The 14,982-nt window shown below is 46.0% G+C and overlaps 1 protein-coding gene across 1 annotated transcript; it reads left to right on the forward strand.

Moving 5' to 3' along the window:
• MINAR2 (membrane integral NOTCH2 associated receptor 2) lies at nt 1–14,648 on the forward strand. The gene is given in 4 exon segments (XM_033164775.1): nt 1–20; nt 22–163; nt 12,720–12,995; nt 14,431–14,648. Coding segments are annotated over 4 exon segments (618 nt in total). The 3' UTR covers nt 14,611–14,648.
• The last annotated feature ends 334 nt before the right edge of the window (nt 14,649–14,982 follow it).

Below are 14,982 nucleotides of genomic sequence, written 5' to 3' on the forward strand. Positions count from 1 at the left end.
ATGGATCTCTCTGCACTGCCACAACAACCACCCCGATAAATTCCTGCAGCTAGACGTGAAATCCTTAGCAAAAACCTCCATCTTTTTACAAACCTGGCTAGCAAGTTTTCCAGACGCACATTTTCCTGGGCAACAGCAATGGCACAACAGAGTCTATTCGCAGGTAAGTAGCTAGAGTACCAGACTCACCTCTACTAATGCAATAGTTTGTTGTTGCCCTATATCCCATCTTGGCAACATCCTTGACTTAGCTTTGCTCCTGTGCTTTAGACTAAGTGGTTTGATATTTTTAATTCATTTTTGCTGGCATGATAGTTACATGTTTTTAGTAGATATTGTCATATGGCATCATAACTGGAGGGCTTCACAGTCAAACCAAACAACCTAAAGGAAGCAAAATAAGGGGGGGAAAAGAAATTGTTGTTGTTGTTGTTCAGTCGTGTCCGACTCTTCGTGACCCCATGGACCAGAGCACGCCAGGCAGTGGCGTCGCTAGCCTCTGCGCTGCTGGGGGCGGCGGCAGCGCAGAGGCACCCCCCTGGGGGAGGGGCACGATGCACGTGTATGCAGAAAGGGGGATTTCCCCCTTCCCGAGGCTTTTTTTCGGCAGGGGGGTGACAAGCGAGGAGGGGTGACAAGTTTGACACCCCCCCTCGCTGGTTGACCCCCCCCGCCGAAAAAAAGCGGCGGAAGCACCCCATCCGTGTGCTGCTGCTCCCGGGGTGACGGAGGGAGCGGCGGCGCGTGGGAGTGGTGGGGGGCCGCCGCTTGTCACCCCCCCCACCGCTGCTCACCCTGTCACTGGGGGCGTACCGCCCCCACCGCCCCTCCCCAGCGACGCCCCTGACGCCAGGCACGCCTATCCTTCACTGCCTCCCGCAGTTTGGCCAAACTCATGTTAGTAGCTTCGAGAACACTGTCCAACCATCTCATCCTCTGTCGTCCCCTTCTCCTTGTGCCCTCCATCTTTCCCAACATCAGGGTCTTTTCCAGGGAGTCTTCTCTTCTCATGAGGTGGCCAAAGTACTGGAGCCTCAACTTCAGGATCTGTCCTTCTAGTGAGCACTCTGGGCCGATTTCCTTGAGAATGGATAGGTTTGATCTTCTTGCAGTCTATGGGACTCTCAAGAGTCTCCTCCAGCACCATAATTCAAAAGCATCAATTCTTCGGCGATCAGCCTTCTTGATGGTCCAGCTCTCACTTCCGTACATTACTACTGGGAAAACCATAGCTTTAACTACACGGACCTTTGTCGGCAAGGTGATGTCTTTGCTTTTTAAGATGCTGTCTAGGTTTGTCATTGCTTTTCTCCCAAGAAGCAGGCGTCTTCTAATTTCGTGACTGCTGTCACCGTGGGAGAGAAATACAGCTTTACAATGAAAGCTGGCCACCATTGATCAGTTGGTACCACTTCAAAACAATTACCAGTCCTCTCTGGTCTCTTCCCTATATGCTGTTTATCGAGCATTCATCCTGAATTACTTGCACAAATTTGCAAGGAGGTTTTATGATACCGGCAGATTATTGAGCATTCATCTTGAGCAGGGAGCTTGTACAATGTCACACTAAGCAATTGTTACCCAACTTTTTCCAGTGCAGCTCCCCATCACTTTTCGTACAGCCGAAAATCCAATTGGGGGCATGCAGGCATGCAAATGTGTTATGCAACTTGAATTTACTGGTATGCAATTGAATCTCACCCACAAAAGAAACGTCTGGAAGGAACCTTTAATTATGAAGGTTGTGACAGAGATGTTGTGTGGGATAGAACTAGGGCCGGATTTACATTAGGTTGAATGAGGCCCTAAGCTACTCAAGGTAATGGAGCCCTTTATATGTCCAGCTGTCCTTTGTCAACAACAATTGTTGGTGTTTTGTTGTTGTTGTTGAATATATGCTATATGGTAATTTATGGACCTAATAGGTATCTAAAGCCATTTGCACATGCAGAATGTAGGCACCCTATATATAGAAATGAACAAACCAGTGATATTTTAGGGAGCAGGCTAGCAGGTGGGGCCCATTACTTACATCATAGGAGCCCACACAACACAAAACACTGTTGCCGTAAGTAGGTTCTATTTTATTTGTTTTTTTATCTTATATTTTGGAAATGTACATCCAGTTTTTTTCCCTTTAAATTTTTTTGGGGGCCCCCAAGAGAGTGGGACCCTAAGCTATAGCTTATTTAGCTTATACGTAAATCTGGCACTGGATAGAACACATACTCTTTAAACACTAGCTCAGCTTATCTTGCTTGTGTCATAAGGACACTGTGCCAAATCTTGCACATGGCCTTCTATGCGCTGGAAGCCATCTAGAAGAGACTTTAAATGCTTTTCCCACAGCCACCACACGTCCTTGGTTCACACATGTAGACAACCCTTAATAAAATTTGATTTTCAGCAACTGTTACATAAAATATTTGGATATATTTCTCTCCCTTCCCCACCTTCCCAGTGTATGTGTTTGGTACCTCATAATGCAGATCAATAAAGACTCCCAGGTTTGTCTGTCAGGGCTCTGAAGAGTTTCCTTTTTTAAAAAGCAGCAGAAAATATGGTCCAACCTGGCAAAGAGAAAGAGAGAGAGAGAAAGAGAGAGACGGGGCATTAAAAGAAACCCTATATTTTAAACCTTCAGACAACTTTCTGGGAGAACGTCTTATTGAAATGTAAAATTAAACAGAAACACATTCCTTGATAGGCCCAAACTTACAGCCTGATCTTATCCATGCTGACTTAGGAACGAGTCTGACCGATTTCAGCAAGTTTTGCTTGGAAATAATTATGTTTGAGATTGCCGCCTTAATGGTTAACCCCCCCCCCTGTTTTAACGATAAAAAAATAAGGAGAACTGCATCTGTCTTAACATGTTCCAGATATCAAAATAAACATGATGTACACACTGTGTTGAGCGAACGCTTGATGAATAGCATGTTTTGTTTTAGGACGAAAGGCCTAATGAGGTTAAGGGTTAGTTAAGACCGGAATAGGAGGGGGGGGGGTTCGTGTTCCTTTTCAGAAGAGATGTGAGTGACCTCCAGGTTCCTGAAGTCATTAAACCCTGAAAGCAACCTAAATTCCCAGCCCTGGAATTCATTTTATTTTAACAAACACTTGCTTCTTAGGACTCGCTGCCTCCGTGCTGCGTTTGTGAGATTGTCATGACCTTTACTGAGAGATCATTCAGATTAACCTTCCCCTTTCCCTAATAAACACATTATACACCCTTTGTTCATCCACATGAAACCCGTAAGAAGCAAACCTGTCTCATCACCATGCTGCAGGTGGCAAACTGAACCCGAAAGCTAGTCATTTTACTTATGGCCACCCAACAAAATTCCAAGCTCAAACTGAACTTGTGCCCAGCTCTCTCAGGTCCACACCACAATAGCGTTGTAATTGGAGGGTGTGAGACTCTTACTAATAAGACCATGGCTGCAGATTAATCTTAACAGATGGGATGTTCAGGCTCTTTCCTGGCAAGCAGCCACACACAAAAATCTTAGAATCTGACCTTTGTGCTTCTAGTCTAGGCTATTCAAACCCTCCAAGTGCCCCCATTTTCCATGGACACTCCTGGATTTACAGAAGCCGTCCCAGTTCCCGATTTGATCCCAGAATGTCCCATTTTTCCTTACGACATCCCTATTTTCATTGGGGAAATGGAGGAGAGTGTTAAGTCATGGGTCCACACAGCGACAGTGATTTCCAAACAGCTCTTGTTTATTCTCAGGTTGGAACAGAACTGAGCTGAAGGGCTCAGCAACCTGCTTATATAGAACTCAGCTACAAAGCAACAGTAACAACTTTCTGCAGTTACCCAATCCCTGAACGTCAGTTTACAATCCTTCATTTGCATATGCGGACCTGAGTGAAAACTGCAGCAGTATGAACTATATACGCACACCCCTAGTGGCCTAGGGTGAGAACTTCAATACATAACAGAGAGTATGGAGTTATGCGACTCCTCCAAACCAAGGAGATAATAACTAACACCTATACAAAAGAATTTCAGAAATAGACTGGAAACAGAAGTTGCTGGATTGCAACTTATTACCATACTTAAAACCATGGAGAGACCTGGTCTGAATAGAGACATTGGATTCTTATCTCATTATACATGACAAAGCTATTTTTAGCCATCTCACCCCTTGCTTTTTCCTGTTAGACCAATTGCAGTTGTTAACAGTCGTCAACAGGTTTACCACACCCATCAGCCAATCACCCATTCCCACCACCCTTCTGAGTAATACCCCTCCCCACTCTCTCACTATATATAAGGGTCTGGTGACTTCTGTTTCAGTGTATCTGAAGAAGTGTGCATGCACACGAAAGCTCATACCAAGAACAAACTTAGTTGGTCTCTAAGGTGCTACTGGGAGGGGGGGGGATTATTTTGTTTCGACTACGGCAGGCCAACACCTGGAACTATATACAGTACAACCTTTAGAAGACATCTGAAGGCAGCCCTGTATAGGGAATGTTTTTTTTTTTTAATGCTTAATGTTTTATTGTATTTTTATGTATGTTGGAAGAGTGGCTGGGGCAGATAGATGGGGTATAAATAAGATGATGATTGAATAGGATACCCTATTTTCATAGGAGAAATATTGGAGGGTATTCTATGTCCAGGGATGGACTAGCATGTGATTAATTTGGAAATACTAGCTCGGAGCAGGGAATGGATCTGCTACAATACCAAACAAGTCCTTTGCCACAAGAAGAAGACAAGACTTAAGTAAAGCACTAAATATATGGTACAACCTAGCAGTTGTGTGTGTTGCTTATATACTCAGTAAATTTTCTCGCAGGTTATCCCTACAGTAAAAAAGCACATTGAACCATACCATGCAGACTGGCACGAACCAACCAGGGCAACTGAATTACCCAGCACAAATGGAAAGCTGAACTAAAGCAGCAGTCAGGATTGCCGAAATAAGATGGCTCTCTCTCAGGCGCGTAGCTAGCCGCTGGGCTGCCGGGGGTGGCAAGCCCAGCGGCACCCATGGGGGCGGGGCGTCGCTCTGTGCGCATGATGTCATGATGCATGTGCACGGAACAACGCCTCCGCGCGGGCCAGTTGGCCCGCCCCTCTCCTGCTGCACTCCGTGAGCGGAGCCGTCCCGGGGAAAGGAGAGGGGTTGGGCCAGCTGGCCTGCCCCTGTCCTTTCCCCCGGGCTCCGCTCCCTGAGCCCAGCGGGCAGGGAGCGGAGCAGCGGCGCGTGGGAGTGGTGGGAGAGGCCGCCGCTTGTTACCCCACGTGCTGCCATTCGTTCCTTCGCCCCGGGAGCAGCAGCACCGCACACACTGTACGCTGCTGCTCCCACGGTGATGGAGCGAGCGGCGGTGCTTGGGGGTGACATGCGGCGGCCCCTCCCACCACACCCCACGCACCACCGGTCACCCTGGGAGGAGCAGCACTGCACGGACAGGGTGCTCGCTCAGCTGAGTGAGCACCCCATCCGTGCAGTGCTGCTGCTCCTGGGGTGACGGAGGGAGCGGCGGCGCGTGGGAGTGGTGGGAGGGGCCGCCGCTTGTCACCCCCACCCGCCGCTTGTCACCCTGTCACTGGGGGCGTACCGCCCCTACCGCCCCTCCCCAGCGACGCCCCTGCTCTCTCTAGGCAATAAGTCCCATTAAACACACGAACTTCCAGGAAAATTTGTAGGATCAGGATGTAAGAGGGTTGTGTGTGAACCTACGGGTGCACTGCAAAAAGCAGGCATGCGTTGGTCATAGCTGTCAAGTTTCGGATTTGAAAATAAGGGATCAGCAGTCTCATCTATCCCGGGGACAGTCACATGTCAGTGGTGGGCGGAGCCAGAAGCAAAAGTGGGTGCAGCAATGTAAACTCCAAGCGGGCTCGGGCTCGGAGCGGAGCAAAGAGGAGGGCAGCCAGCAAAGAGGAGGGCAGCCATGTGCTCCGCGCAATGGAGCCCCATCGTCTTCTTGTCTGATCCCATCAAAACAGGACAGGAAGCAGCAGCTGTTCAAAGGCAGCCAGGCTCCGCCCGCCAGCTAACCCTATTGGCCGGCTGAGGGGCTCGGCATCAACGGATAGGGGCTGATGCAGGGGGAGGAATACACCCCCCTGTAAGCACGGGAAATGGCTCCCACTTGCTTTGAGGGCTGAGGCTTCTCTCTCCAAGTAGGCGAGGTCTTCCCACCCAGTCCCTGGCCAGCAGGGGAGGAGCTGCTTCCATTAAAAACGGGAAATTTAAGGGAAATAAAAAATAAGGGAGAGCAGCAGGAAACTGCTTAAAATAAGGGAGAATCCCGGGGAAAACAGGATACTTGACAGCACTGGCGTTGGTTAGAGGTCGTCTCTGATCCTCAGGTTCCAGAAAACAATTTCCTGCAGGCTTTCCCTTTAATGGTAAGCAATCAGAATTCCATGTGGAGGGTTTTATGATGCAAATAAACTCTTAGGCTTCCTCCCTCCCTCCCTCCCTCCCTCCCTCCCTAGATTTAACCTCTGTAGTAGTCACAGCGAGGGCTGACTGTAAGGCTGATCTTCTTACAATGCTTCCCCTTATGCTTGGACACACCAGCCGGTTTTACAACCTGTGGACCAAGTCACATGGCCTGGGGGGTGGCAATTATACTACTTTCTAATCTGTCTTTGCTTTTGGACCACATGTGCTTGGAGGTGCAGTTGCCTGAACCACTCTACAAAGCCAAGTGCGCATACTTGAACAATGTTGTTCATGGTGATGATAAAAAATGAGATCTGGGTGTACATCTAAGTTCTCAGACATCACCATCAGTAAGGACCAATGGGGGAGAAAAACCATTACTGAATGTGACCTACCCACCCCCCAAAAGTGGCTGAACTGAAACTAATTTAAATATTTTAAGACAAGACCTGCCCTGCTGAATCATCTCCATGCAATCCGGCGTTCTGCTTCTAACTGCAGCCAGACAGATGCATCTGGAAGGTCACAGAAGGCCAGGCATTTCTGCAACGCCAGATGCTACCCATGGCCTACGAAAAAGTTTAGTTCTTCTAGCAATTGCTCTCCCAATTCCACAAGAAATTTCAAACTCCGGCACTAATTCATCGTGCTATAGGGCAGCCAATGTAATTCTCTTCAGATGTGGTTGGACTCCAACTTCCATCAGCTATGGACAGAATGGTCTGTAGTCCAGGATAATAGGAATTGTAGTCCAACATCATCTGCCAGGCACCACTTTGGCTACTCCTCTTTAACGGGGGTGATGCCTTATACAGGCCAATTGTCTCTCTAACTCAGCACTGTCTATTTGGGCTGTGGGACACCTGGTTTTCAACATAGTGATGTATCACCAGCTCAACATCACAATATATATACACCACAATGTCTGAAATAAGGATGGAGCTATGAAGAGGCATTGGCTGGTTTCATGGCTTTTCCCCCATTGTGAGTTTTGCATAGCACATACACACATCTTGATTCGTGATATATCGCCAGGTCAAAAAATATGAAACCGATATCACGATATGGACTTCACGGTGGTTTTTTGACGATATATCAATATATAGCCCAGCCTTGCTGTCTACTCTAACTGCTACTAGTATTCAAGGGTCTCAGGACCCAGGAGTCATCCTATTACCTGCTACCTGAGACGACAAGGATTGAACCGGGGACCTTTTGTGTACAGAATATGCGATCTGTCACTGAATAAATGATCCCTCTAATGGCCATCCCCAGTGGTATGTGGGAGCACATCTGTGACCCAAGAGTGTGCAGTGGTACCTTGGTTTAAGAACTTAATTCGTTCTGGAGGACCGTTCTTAACCTGAAACTGTTCTTCACCTGAGGTACCACTTTAGCTAATGGGGCCTCCTGCTGCCACCGCCGCACCATTTGTTCTCATCCTGAGGTAAATTTCTTAAACTGAGGTACTATTTCTGGGTTAGCCGAGTCTGTAACCTGAAGCATCTGTAACCTGAAACGTCTGTAACCTGAGGTACCACTGTACCAACACCACTGCACATTGTCTCTTAAGAGTACATTCTGATATCTGATTTTCTTCTCCCCTCCAACACTTTTCAAAATAACCATCCCATTCAGATCACATTATTTTTATGCCTTTTTCCACATCCATCTCCCACCCCACCCAAATAGCACCAGTAGTAAAATAGCCCTTCTTTTCCACATCCAGTTAGCAAGCCTGAGACATCATTAGCATCTCTGAAGAACTTTAAATACATAATAGGACGATGAAACGAAGACAGGCACACGCGCACACACAGGATAAGCTATTGCGGTGGTGCCATTTCAATTAGGCTCATGAAAGCTCGAGGGGGCAAAATACGATTCACAAAAGACATGCAAGATAATCTGATCGGAGGATATGTCAGGGCTCAGAAGTGGCATATGGAAACCGACAGGAGCTAAAACTGCAGCTGGCGGGCACTGCAGATCGATTCACTCTCTAGCAGTAGCCAAGGATAATTTTAGAGCTCTAAAACAGACTTGGCAACTTAGGCATGTGAAAAGGGTGTGAATGCCAGAATCCTCCTGCACAGGGTTTCTTATAACGATTTCCTTGCAATCTCTGTGGCTACAATCAGAAAACAGACAGCAATTATTTCGCATTTGATTACATCTTTTTCTCTGCTTTGCAAGCATGGTGTGTGTACCTGCAGCCTTTCCCTTTAATGGTGAACAATCAAAATTCCATCTAGTACGCAAGTATCTTCCCAGATAGTCTACTTTATTCTTCCTATGATTGGCTGCCTCGCTTCTTCATCTGATTGGCTCTGAGAGACGCTGCTCATTGGAAGAAGCATTCTTTTCCTGCTTGTCTTGCTTTTTAAACCATGACTTGCGCCTGGGAAAATCTTGTGGAGCGTATTGCACAACTGATTTTGTTTTCTGCTTTTGAAGCAAGGAGAAAGGGAATGAGGGGTTTGCCTGATGCACGATGGCACAGGTTCGCAGTTCACGGTCGTGGCTTCTGCTTGGAAACCGTGAACCTTGTCAGGAAGTCAACATTTTGTGAGTTTACACGTAGGAAAGAGGAAAAGGTGCTTTCTACTCTGGGTGCTTCGACCGGAGATCTATCAGAATCCAGATCCGTCAGTTTTCCAATTTCACCCACTTCCAGATGCACCTGTGCCAGTATCATCAACAGCAACAATTGTTTGATGCAAACACCCAGGTGGGAATCTGCACTTGGTCCAATTATTGTTTGCTCCTTATGAAAATATTGACCCTCACAGGAGGAGAGAGAGAGAGAGAGAGAGAGAGAGAGAGAGAGAGAGAGATGGCTTCCAAATATAAACAAATATATTTACTTTGGACTGAGGATGGCATACACAAGAAGAGGACAGTCAAAGGAGTCTCTGCATGAAAGACAGGGTAGAAAAAGCTCTCCCAGATTGAGAGACTGGGAGAAGAAGTAGGTTCTTAGGTGGGAGATGGGAAGGTCTGCTTCTCTGCGTGTAGATAAATGATTGTGTATATATAAATATGAATATATTAAAGGGCCCAATAGTTATTTTATCTCCCTTTCTCTTTTTTTTTAATTTATCCTGTTTTGTAAATTAGGTTGATTTTTGTATTTTATGTTGAATTTTTTCCAACAAAAATATTATAAAAAGTAAAGAAATTAGGCTCCTGGCATCCATTAATCAAGTACTGTATAACTGGCACCGAGGCTTAGTACTATGAACAAATAATGAGAGAAATTTGCATCCTCCGTCAAGTACGAAAAGTAGGTAGTAATAATGTACAGTGGTGCCTCGCAAGACGAAATTAATTCGTTCTGCGAGTGCTGTCGTATAGCGAAAATTTCGTCTTGCGAAGCACGGTTGGAGGAAGCACGGTTTGACGGGGGGGGGGGAATCGCAAAACGTTTTCATTTTGCGAGTCACGGCCATAGGGAAATTCGTCTTGTGAGTCACCCTTTCGTTAGTGAATGCCTTTCGTCTAGCGAGTTTTTCGTCTAGTGAGGCATTCGTCTAGCGAGGTACCACTATATTTGGAATTTAATTCCACTCTTTGCACTGTTATTGGCGGAAGCCCAATTCAGGCATTATTTACAAAGGCAATATACCACAAGAAAGGACATAGCAAATATTCCCCATACGCAAGAAGGAATGGAAAGAGAGACTGCTTTTTTCAGAACAAACAAAAGGTTAAGGAAGGACTGGAAACTAAGACATCCTTTTAAGCGCCATCCAACTGAAATTGCTTACGTATACATGATAATCGATTCACGTAGCGTTTATCTGCAATGCATCTCCTCCTGTGCCCTCCAAGAAAGGCTAAATTCCCAAATTTGTTCAGAACAACAGTGGCGTACCATAGTGAAATCGAGTGTTGGTGGGGAGACCCCTGTAATTACTGGAGTCTAGTCACAGTAATGCAATGCGCCATTTACCCAACAGTAAACTGAAGGGTGGCGCTGAGCCTTGGGCTTGTTGATCGGAAGGTCGGCGGTTCAAATCCCCGTGATGGGGTGAGCTCCTATTGTTCAGTCCCAGCTCCTGCCAACCTAGCAGTTCGAAAGCACATCAAAGTGCAAGTAGATAAATAGGTACCGCTTTGGCGGGAAGGTAAACGGCGTTTCCGTGCGCTGCTCTGGTCCGCCAGAAGCGGCTTAGTCATGCTGGCCACATGACCCAGAAGCCGTCTGTGGACAAACGGCTCCCTTGGCCAGTAAAGCGAGATGAGCACCACAACCCCAGAGTCGTTCATGACTTAACAGTCAGGGGTCCTCTACCTTTACCTTTAAACTGATTTGAGGTGTGCCTGTTTTACAATCAGGCAGTGTATAAATTTTATGAAATGATCAGATAATAAATAAGAGGGAGTTCAGCTGCTGCGTCAGGCAGGCTACTACACAAGGAAATCCCTTTCCTTCAGACCAGAAAAGCATGCCAGCTGAAACAGTGTGCCACCCTCTCATAGGAAAGGATAGGAAAAGCAGCAAGTGGTCCTGACAGGGATATCTCAGCCTCTCTTGAAGATGGGAGCATCAGCCAGCAGATTCACCTCCCTGATTTCTTTGCCGTCTTATCCCACAACTGAGAGGACAAGGGAGACAGAGCAATTGAGGCAGTCAGCCAGTGTCGGATTTAGGTTTGATGAGGCCCTAAGCTACTGAAGGTAATGGGGCCCTTTCTATGTCCAGCTGTCCTTTGTCAACAACAAATTGCCGCTGTTTTTTGTGTTGAATATATGCTATATGGTCATTTATAGACCTTAATAGGTATCCAAAGCCATTTGCACATGTTGCCATGGAACCAGTCCATGCAGAATGCAGGCCCCCTAAATATCAGGCAAGTCCAAAATCTGGCCCACCGGTCGGTTTAATCTGGCCCCTGCTGCAGCTTATTTCCTGAGGTAAAATCCTAAAAGGTGGTCAACAACTTCAACTGTAAAAAAAAGCCCAACAACTTTGGTCGGCCATCAAGCATGTTCACTTCATCAAATCTGGACCTCTTTGAAAAAAGTTTGGACACCCCTGCTATTATAGAAATGAGCAAACCAGTGATATTTTAGGGAGCAGGCTAGCAGGCGGGGCCCATTACTTACATCACAGGAGCCTACACAACACAAAACACTGTTGCTGCAAGTAGGTTTTATTTTATTTGTTTTATCTTATATTTTCTAAATGTACATCCAGTTCTTTTTCCTTTAAATTTTTTTTGGGCCCCCCAAGAGAGTGGGCCCCTCGGCTATAGCTTGTTTAGCTTATACGTAAATCTGGCACTGCAGTCAGCCCATCACTCAGCCAGCTTGTTCACCCATTTCCACCCTTCCTGCTTCCTTTGGGCTCCTACTGTGGGTTGCTTCCCTCTTTCACTTTGGCAAAAAATAAATAAATCCAAAAGTATCTTCTCAATCTGCAGGCTACTTCAGGCGACCTGTTAATTAAGCATTCATCCTGATCTGATTTGCACAAAGCCCCCCCCCCCCCCGTGAACATTAGACTATGTTTAGTGGAGCATTTGTTCTTATTTTTACATGGGGAGGTTGCACAGCAATGAACATTCAGCCGTATTTCTGATTTGCTTGTGGGGTGTTTATATACGTTCATGCCCATCGTTTGTTCGGTCCACACTTTTCAGCACATTTCCTCATCACTTCCCTAACCACAAAAAATTAAGTTTATCTGTTTGTTTAAGCAGATTCGGTGTTCTAGGACAATAATATGCTTTAAGATACGTTAACTCTGCAAAGCTAAATTCCTGGCAAGAGCTTGAATCTCTGCTGCAAAATGCTGATAGTCTGCAGGAAACCTGTAGTTCCACTTATTAACGTGTAATAACCATTGTCTTTTGTGAAATTAATGATACCTGGCTAAAGTTTTGGATTTTGAACTGGGAACTTTGAATTGGCATTCCACTTCCAGGGTGAAAAGTAATCGGAACTCTCTAGCTTTGGTGATGATGAATAAGGAAATATTGGCCGCATGTGTAGGTAAATTGCTGCTTTAAAATAATGTGTTTTGGCATCAAGTTGCTTTTTATTCATCTATATCTGAATTCCATGAATAATCGTTGAATCTTAGTCAAGCCTTTCCTGTGAACAAGTTGCTAAAGAACTTTTCAGATTCTTATAGTAATTTGACCATATTACAAGAACAAAGAGGACTGTTCCTCTCCATAGAAGATTTTCAAAGCTATGAGGATTAGCTGACAATTACTGTAAAGGGCTTTGTTAAGCTCCAGAGGAAGTCTTTGAAATAATATGCTCTTAGGTAAATGTTGATGACAGCCTTCATCCTTTTCGTACGCGTTATCTTCCAGAGAAAAGAAAAATTTACGTGAGCAGCCTATCGTGGAAGTGAGTGAGCCCCATCCCTCAGTGATAGATAAATCCCTCGGAAAACACATTACACCAATCACCTTGAAATCAACCATCAAAAGAAATCCTCTTTACAGCGAGGCCTTCCCTGATGATAGCTGGAAGGAAGGGAAAAAATACCCATCCTGGACTGTTCAAGACTACGACAGACATTCCTTAAACTCTAGCCTGGCTCACTATCTAAAGGTAAGGTAAAGGTAAAGGGGACCCCTGACCATTAGGTCCAGTCGTGTCCGACTCTGGGGTTGTGGCGCTCATCTCGCTCTATAGGACAAGGGAGCCAGCGTTGTCCGCAGACAGCTTCTGGGTCATGTGGCCAGCATGACAAACCCACTTCTGGCGAACCAGAGCAGCACATGGAAATGCCATTTACCTTCCCGCCGGAGTGGTCCCTATTTATCTACTTGCACTTTGACGTGCTTTTGAACTGCTAGGTGGTCAGGAGCTGGGACTGAGCAATGGGAGCTCACCCCGTCGCAGGGATTCGAACTGCCGACCTTCTGATCGGCAAGCCCTAGACTCTGTGGTTTAACCCACAGCGCCACCTGGGTCCCACTGTCTAAAGGTACAATTCCACAAAATCGCATCTGCCCCCACAAAAAAATTATAGGGGTCAGGAATGTGATGCCGATAGACACCCATGCACCCATAGAGCGCCGGTGTGGTGTAGTGGTTAAGAGCGGTAGACTCATAATCTGGGTAACCGGGTTCGCGTCTCCGCTCCTCCACATTGAGCTGCTGGGTGACCTTGGGCTAGTCACACTTCTTTGAAGTCTCTCAGCCCCACTCACCTCACAGAGTGTTTGTTGTGGGGGAGGAATGGAAAGGAGAATGTTAGCCGCTTTGAGACTCCTCAGGGTAGTGATAAAGTGGGATATCAAATCCAAACTCTTCTTCTTCCCTGATTCCCACATGTCCTCTCCCCCGGCAGAAATTAGACATGAAAGAAGCATTCTGTTTCAGCCAAGTCAATAGGTTGGGGTAATGCCAGCAAGACTTTCTCTGGCTTGCAAATATAAGCATGGGCCCCAAAAGGTTGGCAACCCCAGAACCGCACTGTTTTATTTGTGCCACAGATACTGGACATTTAAGTACCTGGGGAAATTGGGTACTGCACAGATCAAAGGGAGCACTAAGCTTTGGGACTGCTTGCAGGAGCCCAGATCCTAACTTTTGGCTCTGTGAATGGAAAGCACTTCCATTCATGGAAGGAAAGTTGCACTTATGGGAGGGGTAGTTCTGTGAATGGAATAAATTTCTATCGACAGGACAAAAAGCCAGAATGCAAGTCTGTGTGTTTTCATTCTTTCTAAATTGTTTATTGTTGCTCCATTAAGCTTCCATGCCAAAGACAGGATTCTAAAGTTTCACAAGTATGTAAATTAGTAAATCACACTGAGTCCGCTGTGCACCTTTTAAGGTATGGAGGTGTGCCCACCCCCCATCTAGCCCTCATGCTACTAAGTGGAAGCGTCTGAAATGTTGCAGGTCAGAAGCCCTTGGACATAACCGGGGTGGCCATAGTTCATTTTTTGGTGGTAGCCAAAATATATTCAACTGCATGATGATGTTGTTGTTTATTGTCTATGCACAAGAAAGAACCCAGTCAATTTTCTTGCAGGAAAACCCAAACGACCTGCAATACTGGTTGGAAGATGTGTACACACCAGGATATGACACCCTGCTGAAAAAGAAAGAGAGAGAAAGGAAACACTCGCGATGTTGCCTCATTGCGCTGCTCCTGACATTGCTGGTTTGCGTCATCATAACAACGGTGACAGTTTGTGTTCTGTTTACCTGACACAGCCAAATTCAGCCAATAAAAATTTCTGGACAATGCTTTCCTTAAAAAAAAACAACCCAAAAATTACTGGAAACTGAAATCTGTAGTTTTGTTTTCATCAAAGGGCTAGAAACATCCCACTGGTTGTCTCTTTCAAAAGCTACAGTGATTCCAGCATTGCAATCCATTTTTGAAATCAACAGCAAGGTACCTCTTAAATGTGATGACTTTTAGATTACACCCTGAGGGAAAACTTTCTGTGCTGAATCTGTCAAAGGCAAGTGGGTCATCGATTGATTCAGTCTCCTCAGTGGTAACTCTGAATAGAGCCAGCAGAATCCAATCTATCTTGTGCCTCTAAGGCAAGGGTAGCCAACATGGGGCCCTCCA

The sequence above is a fragment of the Lacerta agilis genome, chromosome 11, assembly GCF_009819535.1.
Source record: "Lacerta agilis isolate rLacAgi1 chromosome 11, rLacAgi1.pri, whole genome shotgun sequence".
In the NCBI taxonomy this organism is placed as follows: Eukaryota; Metazoa; Chordata; class Lepidosauria; order Squamata; family Lacertidae; genus Lacerta; species Lacerta agilis.